Source organism: Pan paniscus, chromosome X, assembly GCF_029289425.2.
Source record: "Pan paniscus chromosome X, NHGRI_mPanPan1-v2.0_pri, whole genome shotgun sequence".
In the NCBI taxonomy this organism is placed as follows: Eukaryota; Metazoa; Chordata; class Mammalia; order Primates; family Hominidae; genus Pan; species Pan paniscus.
This window is the reverse complement of record NC_073272.2, coordinates 112,173,065-112,186,001: the sequence shown is the minus strand read 5'-3', so window position 1 is coordinate 112,186,001 and position 12,937 is coordinate 112,173,065. Positions and strand designations below refer to the sequence as shown.

The 12,937-nt window shown below is 37.8% G+C and overlaps 1 protein-coding gene across 1 annotated transcript; it reads right to left on the bottom strand.

The window, feature by feature from the left end:
• Window positions 1-2,351: 2,351 nt before the first annotated feature.
• On the bottom strand, window positions 2,352-3,105 carry LOC100969665 (high mobility group protein B3-like). Its single transcript, XM_034949697.2, has one exon. The coding sequence runs from the start codon at window positions 3,103-3,105 to the stop codon at window positions 2,500-2,502; it is 606 nt and encodes a 201-aa protein (XP_034805588.1). The 3' UTR covers window positions 2,352-2,499.
• Between the last annotated feature and the right edge of the window lie 9,832 nt (window positions 3,106-12,937).

Sequence of the window (12,937 nt, the reverse complement as noted above, 5' to 3'; positions counted from 1 at the left end):
TTTAAATTATTTTTCTTTTTATTTTTTCATGGTGATTTATTTTTCTTTTTTTCACGATGTGTAAATGTTGAGCAATCTCTTCTGTGGGAGACCAGAATATACTACCCCCAAATATGCCTCTTTGGCATAAGGATTGTCTTAAGCTGAAGGCAACTGAGAAAAAGCAGATGTAGGAAAGCTCTCTGCCCTCCCTCTTTTTGTCTAAAAACAGAATATAAATTTACAAAGACAAAGATACACCACCTCTCCTTTCTACCAGGGAGAACAAAGGCTAACCACTGAAGAAAACTTTAGATTCTCATAAGCCTTGAGATCGCAACACAGAAATCTACATTAACAAGCTTTACTAACAAGCTTTACTAACAAGCTTTTATCTGCCATTATTTACCTTCCCACAAGTTATCACCCCTAGAGACTCACAGTCCTCTTTCTTTGTCTTGTCACTTCTCTAAAAACTGACTGTTGTTTGTTGATGGTGCTACATAAGGTGGACTTAAAAGCCACATTTTTGAGAATTACTAATTCCCTGGGTATCTTCCATATGTATGTTTTATATATTATATATAACATATAAGTAATTATATATTATGTATAATATATAACATATATAATCTTATATAATATATAATATATACGTACATACAATTATATATAACATGTATAAAATAAATATTATATATAACATATAAAATTACGTTATATAATATATAACATGTATATAGAATGTATTATATATTCATATTTATATAAGTATATAATACATTATGTATACATATAGAATATAATATGCATTTATATTTATATATTTATGGAAATATATTTATATAGTCATAGAAATATATTTATATTTATATATTTATATAAACACATATTATATGTGTCTATATATGTATGTATAATATGCATAATATAAATACATATTATATATATAGTAATAAACTTCCTTTTGCTTTTATCTTGTTAATCTGCCTCTGCCTTTTATTACAGGGATCTGCTTTAACTGGAATTTATGAAAGTTGAAAAAAATGATTCTTCCTTCCCTACACTGTCCATTCTCCCTTCCCCCAGGCCCTGGCAACCAATAATCTATTTTTTATCCCTATAGATTTGCTTGTTCTGGACATTTCATATAAAAGAAATCATACAATATGTGGCCTGTTGTGTCTAGCTTATTTCACTTAGCATAATGTTTTCAAGGTTCATTCATGTTGTAGTATCTATCAGTACTTCCTTCTTTTATGGCTGAATAATATGCCATTGTATATAATGGACACATTTCATCTATTCACTGGTTAGTGAACATTTGAGCTATTTCTATTTTTTTTGCCACTGTGAAACTATAAACACTGTGAATACTCATAGCTACTATGAATATTTATGCTCAAGTTTTTGCCTGAGTACCTGACTTTGATTTTGGAGTGTGTATACCTAGAAGTAGACTTGCTGGGTCACATAGTAACTCTGTGTTGACTTTTTTGAGGAACTGCCAAGCTGTTTTTCACAGCAGCTGCATGATTTTGCACCTCTACCAGAAAAGTACAAGGGTTCCAAATTCTCTACTCCCTCCCAACATTTATTTTCTGTTTTTAAAATTGTTGTTATTATAGTTACCCTAGTGGGTCTAAAGTGGTATCTCATTTTTTTTAAGTATGATACTGTTTATTTAACTTAAAAAAACATTTCAGCATTCTAAACATAGGAAAAAATAACAGAACATTGCAAATCGTATTTAAGTACAGAAGGTTCTTGAACTTTCATTGATCCAGTGGCTCTTTATTTTGCTAGCAATTAAGAATTCTAGAGTTTGTTTAAAAACAGTTTTGAAACTACCACACTTCACTAAAAACAAAAAACCGAACACTTCTCATGCCAGCTGACCCCCCTTTGTCCACATCTAAGAATGGCAGCAGAATGCTATGTCACTATACACAGAAACAAGACCACCTGAAGCTAAATGGATGCCCATGCAGAGTCAACAGGTGGAGCCTCACAGCAGCACACCCTGAGCTACAGCCCCTCCAAAAGGCGTCTTCCCCCACAGCCTCAATGCCAAGCAAGGAGCATGAAGAGTTTGTCGGGGTTGTTTTTTCTTTTTTACAAATTATAGATATATGCAGTTGATAACTCAGCATTTCTAGCCAATAACCATAGACTTAATACCACCTTAAAAATAAAAAAACTGCCAGAAACATCTTTAAATGCCTTGTCGCTCCAACTGCAATGTACACAGAGTAGGGAGAATACCAGAGTGACTTTTCATTTTTAAAATGTTTGAAATATGTACAACTTTGATACAGTTTCAGGATGCTCCGGACACCCAACCACTTCATGTAAACCACTGACAATTTCTAGAGCACTTCAAGAGACTACAATATGATCATAATCAAATTTTGTAATTAAACTTAATGAGGGCAACAGACACTTCTCAAATAAGAGATATGTCAATTATGACACTCCCCTACTCTAAGGCATTCATAAGATGACAGATAAACAGTTTTTTTATTCCCCCTCCTCCTTCTTCTCTTCCTCCTCCTCTTCTTCCTCCTCATCTTCTTTGTCTTTCTCTTTCACCTTTTTCCAGGCAATTTTAGTGGGACCCTTTGCACTATCAAACTTTCCTTTAGACTTATAGTCAGCAACATCCTTCTCATACTTCTCCTTCAGGTCTGCTGCCTTAGTGATGTAAGGCTGCTTTTCCCTGTCACTATAGTTAATCCACATCTCACCCAGCTTTTTTGCCATGTCTCCAATAGAGATGCCAGGATTTGTGGATTTGATCTTGGGGTGGAATTCTGAACAGAACAGGAAGAATCCAGACAGTGGCCTTTTGAGGGCATTAGGGTCCTTCTTCTTGCCTCCCTCAACTGGTCCATTATCCTTCATTTCCTGATCATAGTGTACTTTATCCACCTTTGCCATTTCATCAAATTTGGTCTTCTCTTTCCCAGACATGGTCTTCCGCTTCTCAGAGCACTTCTTGGAAAATTCTACAAAATTGACAGGGACCTCTGGGTTTTTCTTCTTATGTTCTTCTCTGCATGTCTGCGCAAAGAAGGCATAAGCAGACATCTTGCCCTTTGGTTTCTTGTGGTCACCTTCAGCCATCCTGACTGTATTGTTCCCTAGTCCATCTCATGTGTTTCTATTTGTATTATCCTAATGACTAATAATTTTGAGCATCCTCTCATGTAGTTATTGACCTTTTGCATATATTCTTTGTAGAAATATCTACTCCAGTCTTTGGGGTGTCTTAAAATTAGGTTGCCTTCACTTTCTTTATATATTCTAGATACTAGGCCCTTATCAGATATATGATTTGAAAACATTCCCCCCCCCCATGTGGGTTATCTTTTCACTCTCTTGATAGTGTCCTTTGATACACAGAAGCTTTTAATTTTGAAGTGCAATTTATCTTTTTTTCTTTTGTTGCTTGTGCTTTTGGTGTCATATCTAAAACACATTGCCTGATTCAAGGTCACAATGATTTATACCTATGTATGCTATGAGGTTTATGATTTTAGCTCTTATATTGAATTCTTTGATACATTTTAAATTAATTTCTGTATATGGTGTGAGATGAGGTAGAGGTTCAACTTTATTCTTTTGCATATAAATATACAATTGTCCTTAACCTGCTTTTTGTTCCTTAAACGCGTTGATCATTTGTATAACTTGAGGTTTCCTTATTTGCTGTTTCCTTTGCTTGGAATTTTCTTACCTCTCTTCCTTGTATGGCTGGCTTCTGACTTTTAAGTCTCATGTGAAATATCACCTTATCAGAGGGTCCTAACTACCCCATCTAATCTAAAGTTGTCCTTATTCCCACTCCAACACTCTATCCTATCACCAAATTTTATTTTTGTTTTAAAACTTATCTCTCTACTTCATTAATGTTCACTTGTTTTATTGGCTGTCTTTCCTACTAATATGTGAGCTCTGCGAGAGCAAGAATCTTGTCTGTCCTGTTATCATTGTCTCTCCAGTCTCTGACACATAATAGGTGGTCAACAAATTATTATAGAATGAATGTAGTGGTCCCACAAGTAGTAGTAATACTAATAACAATTACCTCAAAATTATTTTGCTACTTAATGATTTGTTCCCATAGTATAATGATAATTTTTAAAATTTTTTAAACTTTTTTCCCTAGAATTAAGTCCTGAGAAGGGTGAAAGTGGTGGCCCAAGGTGAAAGAGAGAATCTTTGATTTGTGGAGCAATTCTCACAGCAATAATTTAGCTTGTGGTATCCCACAAGAGTAAAGGGAGAAAGACACAAGAGACACATGGTTTGAAGCTACTCAAGGCCAAATTCAAGGTGCTTGGACCTGCTTCCAGCCTCCCTGTATTTCCTCAAAGTTTGTCTAAATTCAAGAAAGAAAACCAGGTGGTACCAGAGTTGATGGCTCTTTGCCAAGCACAGCAAGTATCAGCCATTGAGTCGCCCCTTAGAACTCATTAAAAATGAAAAAGAATGATTAAGGAAGCTGGAAATACTGTTTCATTTCTGAGTAAGATTGGTTTCTCACAGCTCATCCCTAGTTACCACCGGACAATAGTTGGTCGATACAGCACTTAAAGCTGGAAGGATGTGTAACCACTTTGCCCCCAGTCCCCACATCCTTCCTGAGCCACTTCTTCCTGAGCCACCTCTTGTCCTTGAGAAGCTGTGGTATGTGGGAAACAGGGTGGTTGGAGGAGGTCTGACCAATCTTTGTCTCCTTCACAAGTCCTTGTTTCTTTACCTATCCCTTAAGTGCGAGTGTTTCTCAGGGTTGCTCCTGTCCCTGGCCCTCGTATTTGACAAATACCTTTGTTCTATCATCTACCCTTAGGCTTGTATTTTCCACACATGAACTTTCAGCCTGGAACTTTCCCCTGAGCCCTAGACCCATATAACTATGTTTATTGTACATCTCCACTGGGATGTACAGAGATGCTTTGAACCTAATAGCCAAGCTGATCTCAATAATTTACTGATCCTCACTGTCCACTACCAGGGAGAAAGAGTGTGGAGAGGTGGGGATACTGCTGTGTGCCTGTGTTCTTATTTTAATGAAGGATATATCTATGCACCGATTTTCTCAAAGCAGAAATTTAGGATTCATAAAATATTTCTCCCTTTCCCTTATACCCTTTTGGACCCTGCCTTCTGTCCTCATCCAGCCTTTCTTCTTTCTCCAGGTTTTTTTTTTTTTCTGAATCTGTTACTCAACAGACCTAAGAGCTCTGTGGCTTTGGAAAAGTCATTTAACTTTTCTAAGCTTCAGTTTCCTGCTCTGAAAATGGGGGTAATGTTTATTTCATAAGTTTATTGTGAGGATCAACTTTACTATTCAAATTTTAGGAATCATTACTCATTAAAAGGCAAGGCCTGCTTGCAAGGATTAGGCAATGTTTGCCTGTAATTCCCAGCAAATATTCTTAATGACAGCCTCCTGGGCAGAGCTTCTAAATAGAAGGCATGTTAGAATCCACCAATGTGCCTATGATTTCCCCAGAGATCAGAATTACATACCAAGAAGTGATGAAATGAAGTTGTTTGGCTGTCAATTGCTTTACTCATTTCTGCCAAGAAAACATGGTTTATATTGTAGGTCACTAGGCAAATGCCCAAATGTGCTCTGGGGTGGTCGTAAGCCAGCACCCAAATACTTAGCCAGAGAACAAAGCTGAGGTTTATAGAGTAGGGCTTTTCTTATTGTATCATCTTTGCTTCCTGCAGCTGTTGCTTCATGGGATTTGGTGGGCAAGTAGTCTAGTTTGTAGAACTGCCTCCGCTGGCCAGCCACTGGCCCTATCAGATTGCCCCTGTAGAAAAGGTTGCTATGTATTTTCTGAGCTCTGTGTCTCATTTCCTGAGCATCTTTTGGGGGATGGGGGAGGCTATCTTGTAGCCTTCACTTTTCCTTCAGCCTCTAAGCCAGCACTGAAATGGCAGAAGACATGTTCATCCTTTTAGCTGTTTTGATGTCCTTCTGTGGTGTGGTTGCCCAGGTTTTTTGGAGCAGCCTGGATGGCTATACTATTCAGCAAAGCCAGGAAACTATTGTAATGCTGTAATAACCAACGAGATGCCTAGAAACCAAAGTCTTTGTGAGTGAGGTCCCCAAATTGACAAAGCTCCGTGACTTGCTTTAGGAGACAGAGGCAAGAACAATAATTTCTTGGTTCTGGAATGCTGTTTCTCTTGTTTCACTGAATTTTCTAAAACTGAGTTTTAGAAAAAATTCTCCATGAAATGAATTAGGGTGGTCTGGAAAATCAGCCATGCCACCAATGGCCACTCTTCCACATGATTTGGCTGACTGAGAAGAGAGGGATGTTTATGTTAGAAAGTCTTTGAAAGACACTGATGGCTTTGTGGTAAGAGAGGTGGGATGAGGAAGAATGACAGAGGAAATACTGTTGAGAAAGTTGGGAGAGGATTTGTTGTTTCAGCTCTCTGGACCATCATTTAGGACACTGCCTGAAGAGTAAAATTCTACTCAAATCTTCATTAACTGGACCATGAGAGAGTGGACTTTCTGTTCCTAAGCAAACCAATCCCATAATTAGTTCAGCATTGAGGTACTTTTAATACAGGGGCCCAAGGTATATAGAATTCTGGTATATAGGACTTTTTAAGAGTTTTGTATTTAAATGGGCAAAAACTGGAAGCATTCCCTTTGAAAACTGGCACAAGACAGGGATGCTCTCTCTCACCACTACTATTCAGCGTAGTGTTGAAAGTTCTGGCTAGGGCAATCAGGCAGGAGAAAGAAAGAAAGGGTATCCAATTAGGAAAAGAGGAAGTCAAATTGTCCCTGTTTGCAGATGACATGACTGTATATTTAAAAAACCCCATCGTCTCAGCCCAAAGTCTCCTTAAGCTGATAAGCAACTTCAGCAAAGTCTCAGGATACAAAATCAATGTACAAAAATCACAAGCATTCCTATACACCAATAACAGACAAGCAGAGAGCCAAATCATGAGTGAACTCCCATTCACAATTGCTTCAAACAGAATACAATACCTAGGAATCCAACTTACAAGGGATGTGAAGGACCTCTTCAAGGAGAACTACAAACCACTGCTCAACGAAATAAAAGATGACACAAACAAATGGAAGAACATTCCATGCTCATGGATAGGAAGAATGAACAATGTGAAAATGGCCATACTGCCCAAGGTAATTTATAGATTCAATGCCATCCCCATCAAGCTACCAATGACTTTCCTCACAGAATTGGAAAAAACTACTTTAAAGTTCATATGGAACCAAAAAAGAGCCCGCATTGCCAAGACAATCCTAAGCCAAAAGAACAAAGCTGGAAGCATCACACTACCTGAATTCAAACTATACTACAAGGCTACAGTAACCAAAACAGCATGGAACTTTTACCAAAACAGAGATATAGACCAATGGAACAGAATAGAGCCCCCAGAAATAATACCACACATCTACAACCATCTGATCTTTGACAAACCTGACAAAAACAAGAAATGGGGAAAGGATTCCCTATTTAATAAATGGTGCTGGGAAAACTGGCTAGCCATATGTAGAAAGCTGAAACTGGATCCCTTCCTTACATCTTACACAAAAATTAATTCAAGATGGATTAAAGACTTACATGTTAGACCTAAAACCATAAAAACCCTAGAAGAAAACCTAGGCAATGCCATTCAGGCCATAGGCATGGGCAAGGACTTCATGACTGAAACACCAAAAGCAAGGGCAACAAAAGCCAAAATTGACAAATGGGATCTAATTAAACTAAAGAGCTTCTGTACAGCAAAAGAAAATACCATCAGAGTGAACAGGCAACCTACAGAATGGGAGAAAATTTTTGCAATCTACCCATCTGACAAAGGGCTAATATCAGAAGCTACAAAGAACTTAAACAAATTTACAAGCAAAATCAAGCAACCCCATCAAAAAGTGGGCAAAGGATATGAACAGACACTTCTCAAAAGAAGACATTTATGCAGCCAACAGATGCATGAAAAAATGCTCATCATCACTGGCCATCAGAGAAATGCAAATCAAAACCACAATGAGATACAATCTCACACCAGTTAGAATGGCGATCATTAAAAACTCAGGAAACAACAGGTGCTGGAGAGGATGTGGAGAAATAGGAACACTTTTACACTGTTGGTGGGACTGTAAACTAGTTCAACCATTGTGGAAGACAGTGTGGTGATTCCTCAAGGATCTAGAACTAGAAATACCATTTGACCCAGCCATCCCATCACTGGGTATATACCCAAAGGATTATAAATCATGCTGCTATAAAGACACATGCACACGTTATGTTTATTGTGGCACTATTCACAATAGCAAAGACTTGGAACCAACCCAAATGTCCAACAATGATAGACTGGATTAAGAAAATGTGGCACATATACACCATGGAATACTAGGCAGCCATAAAAAATGATGAGTTCATGTCCTTTGTAGGGACATGGATGAAGCTGGAAACCATGATTCTGAGCAAACTATCGCAAGGACAGAAAACCAAACACCTCATGTTCTCACTCATAGGTGGGAATTGAACAATGAGAACACTTGGACACAGGGTGGGGAACATCACAGACCAGGGTCTCTTGTGGGCTACGGGGAGGGAGGAGGGATAGCATTAGGAGATATACCTAATGTAAATGACGAGTTAATGGGTGCAGCACACCAACATGGCACATGTATACATATGTAACAAACCTGCACATTGTGCACATGTACCCTAGAACTTAAAGTATAATTAAAAAAAAGAGTTTTGTATTAATATCTTGATGGAAATTTTCACTAAATCTGTTTTCATTTATTTAATTATTTATTTTGAGATGGAATCTCACTCTGTCGCCCAGGCTGGAGTGCAGTGATGTGATCTCGGCTCACTGCAACCTCCACCTCCCGGGTTCAAATGATTCTCCTTCCTCAGCCTCCCGAGTAGCTGAGATTGCAGGTGCCCACCAGCATGCCCAGCTATTTTTTGTACTTTTAGTAGAGATGGGGTTTCAACATGTTGGCTAGACTAGTCTCAAACTCCTGACCTCAAGTGATCCACCTGCCTCGGCCTCCCCAAGTGCTGGAATTACAAGCATGAGCTACCGCGCCTGGCCACTAAATCTGTTTCTATTGGTACATAATACATGTACATATTTTCAGAGTACAAATGATAATTTGATACATTCATATAATGTGTAAAGATTAAATCAGGGTAATTGGAACATCTATTGCCTTAAATAATTCTCTTTTCTTTATCTTAGGAACATTTGAATTATTCTCTGCTAGCTATTTGGAAGTGTACAATAGATTAATGTTAACTATAGTCACCGTACTGACCTATCACACACTAGGTCTTATTCTAACTGTATATTTATACCCATTGACCAACCTGTACTCATCCTCCTTCCCCGCTGGTTTCCGAGGCCTCTGGTAATCATCAATCTACTCTCTATCTTCCTAAATCTGTTTTTTTAAAGTTTACTTAAACATAAATATGCTTACAGAAAGATACTCATAGTAGTGTGAATATAATGCAATTTAGTTTAACTTATCCTATTCAATTTGGACCCAAAATTTGGTACATGATTTTAGTTAAAAAAAGGATTTGCAATCTGTTTTATTTTCATCTACTATAAATATAATAAAAATCCTCCCTCAAAAGCTGTTAAAGCAGGCAGCAAGATCCATGAGCAAATTTATTTTTGGTTTACTTCTGAATAATACACAAATTGCACTGCAAAAGCTTAAAAGTTGGTGCAGCAAAATATTTTTGAAATGCATTTTAAAATATATTTTGAAACATATTGTGTAGTGGAGAGAAGCCTATGTGTAACATATGAAACAACTATAACAGCAATCCCATTTTTGTTAATATTGTGTGTAGCTTATAAATCTACACAGACCAAGATAGAAGTAACTTCTTGAATCCGAGTTCCAGTGGTATGCTGAAGCTGGCTTGTAGCAGCTTCTAAGAATCGATTGTGTGTATCTCTTCCCAATTCTACTTTTACTGATGTCAAGCTGGTAGCTTGAAATTGGCTGTGATGGGAGTATTTATACTATGGCAATCAGCAGATGCCACAAATCAGGGCTCTTTTGCAGCCCTCCACCTCCCACCTCCTGAAGCCAGTTACTAAATGTTTACCAACACACCACATCACTGCTTAACACTATCAGTTCATCCTTCGAGGTCAAAAAGGAAACTCAACAAAAGAGTTATTGGTTCTCATTTTTATATACTAAAGAAATATAAGTTTCATCTCTAGGTTTTCAATCTATAACTGAAACTATAGTTTAGGCAAGGAGTACCTTCCATATCCAATCTGTATTGGTGACAGGTCATGGAGTTCACATGGTTTTAAATTTGCAAACACATATATACAAATTTCCCGAAGTTCAAGGGCAATGGGATTCTAGAAATGATTTTTTTTACAAAATAAATGCTTCTGTCTTGGAAGACTAGAACAGAACATACTAATAAGAGAAGAAGACGCTCTGACAAAAGAGGAAAAAATAACTTAAAATATGTTGGAAAACAACATCAACAGAGGTTCAAAGGATAATTAACAGAAAAATACATTTTCATAAAACTACCAAATGTTTGGCTTAGCTGAATTCCTGTGTGTTGCTAACTCACAGGGAATAGATTTTAACTAGTGTGGGTTAACTGGCACCTTAACAAAGCTGACAGCAAGCAGCATTTATTTTTATTTCACAATTTTCCCTTCCTTTCCAACCTCTTTCTCCTCGTAATCAACACAATGTCTCTACTATAATCTACTGATGTGTGTTTAACCAGGGGTCAACATCTTTTCTCCGTAAAGAGTCACTTAGTAAATATTTTTAGGCTTTGTGGACCATAAGATCTCTGTCACAAGTACTCATCTCTGCAAGTGTAGCATGAAAGCAGCCATAGATGATACATAAGTGAATAAACGGTGGGAGTGTGCCAATAAAACTTTACAAAAACAGACAGCCTACTGGATTTGGCATGCACAGTCTCCGGCTTGCTGACCCCTTGTCTAGACTGCAAAATGCTGTGGGGGTGTTCATCTCATTTGGGAAATGCTATTGTATACAACAGTGTTTGGCAAATGAAGGATGGGGATGGGGGTATATATCAGAATCACCTGTTACCCATATCTTACCCTTGCAGAATCTCTTATTCCAGACTGATCGAAGGCAGGATTTAGGTATTCCCTAGTTTCCTTTCCAATACCCATTTTAGCACCATCCTGTCCCCTAAATACATTACAAGAAGTGTTCCTTTCTCAAGCCTTTCCACATAATCTTATGAAAGCAAGGCTGAAGAGCATTTTTAATTGAAAACATATCAAGAGCCACAAGATGCAAGCAATTATTTTCTGAGAGAGCGTTCAACTGTTAAGAACAGGAAATAAAATTTTGTCCAATAAATTAGATTATTATTTATTATACACTTAAGTGTCTATAGAGAAAAGAGGATAAAAGAGGAAAGTAAAATGGTATTCTTCTTAGAGTTTCAAATAATGATAGGTTCCCCAAATGACAGGTGTAGTCACTAAGCAAAGGGCAATATTTACTGCTGTGCATAGAGTGGGGATCATCTATTTTTTATATGTCAACATTTTCAGCCATATCTCACACAGTTACTATGTGTCAGTTAATATTAACCTATATTTAATGAAGGAGGGCCTAACATTTCTTTTCACATAATCCTATGTCTCAAGCAATGGTTCTTAAGGGAATGACAGCTGGGAGGTTATAAAACTTAGTTGGGGTCTTACACTGCCAAAAGTCTAACATTCCACCTAAGGAGTCATCTGTGCTTCCCCCAGAAACATGATGGCCTCAGTAAGCCATGATTACAGATGGGAATGGATTTATCACTGTATTGTAGAACAAAACGGTAAAAATTGCTGATGGAAAGTTGCTAGATAGACAAATACATGCATGAATATAGGATTATATCACTGATAAAAGGCAGGACACAGGTGGTATACACAGAAGGCAGGAGAAACTTTGTAAGTTCATTAAATAATCACGGTACAATTAATATGTTAATTTATGGTCATATTTTGAATTATTGCCACAACATGCTAGAAAATAGGCCTAATCACCTTTGTAGCATTCTGGTGAGGGAACTGGGCCATCAGAGAAGCATGGATACTTTGGATCAGTCCAGTGTGCTCTGTTAATGTAACCATTCTTCCTTCTAAATCATTTGGATTTGTTCAGCAAAGTTCCCCATTCACAGGCCATCTAGGAAGGGAAAAGAGACATGTACGAAAATAATAATAATAATAATAATAATAATGATACTAGGTAGAAGATAATAAGTTTCCCCAAATATGAAGTGTCAGGGACATTCACAGGTGGGAAATATGACATCGGGTTAGAGTAGAACATCAGGCAAAGCTCCATTCATCTCCAGACCACTCAGCTCTTTTCCCAAGCAGAGTAGCAGTTATTAGTGCACTGGGATAAATTAAACACTGACTTTTGATTGTATTATTACTATAAAAATATATTAGTTATTCCTTTCAATGTATGATTTCCACAAATTCTGAAATGTAAGCTCATTACATCTTGGAGTCAAAGATTGCTCTGCTGGAGCATCTTCCCCATCAGGCAATGGAAATCAGTTTGGGGAGAAGAGGTTATTCTGTCTTATTCTATTTAGGCATGTGTTCTCTCAGTCACTTCTAGCCACATGGGTCTGCTACCTACCACGGTAGAGATTATCTAGGGCATTGGAGGAAAATTAGAGAAAATCTCTGTTCCTCAGCAGGCTTTTGGGCAGCAAGTGAGGAAGTAAGATAACGCAGTTCAAGCGCGGGCATGCCTGCGCGCATGCGCGCGCGCTCGCGCGGACACACACACACACACACACACACACACACACACACACACACACACACACACACACACACACAGAGCTGCTTTGTCCGCTGTGAGGTTGGAGGTTTG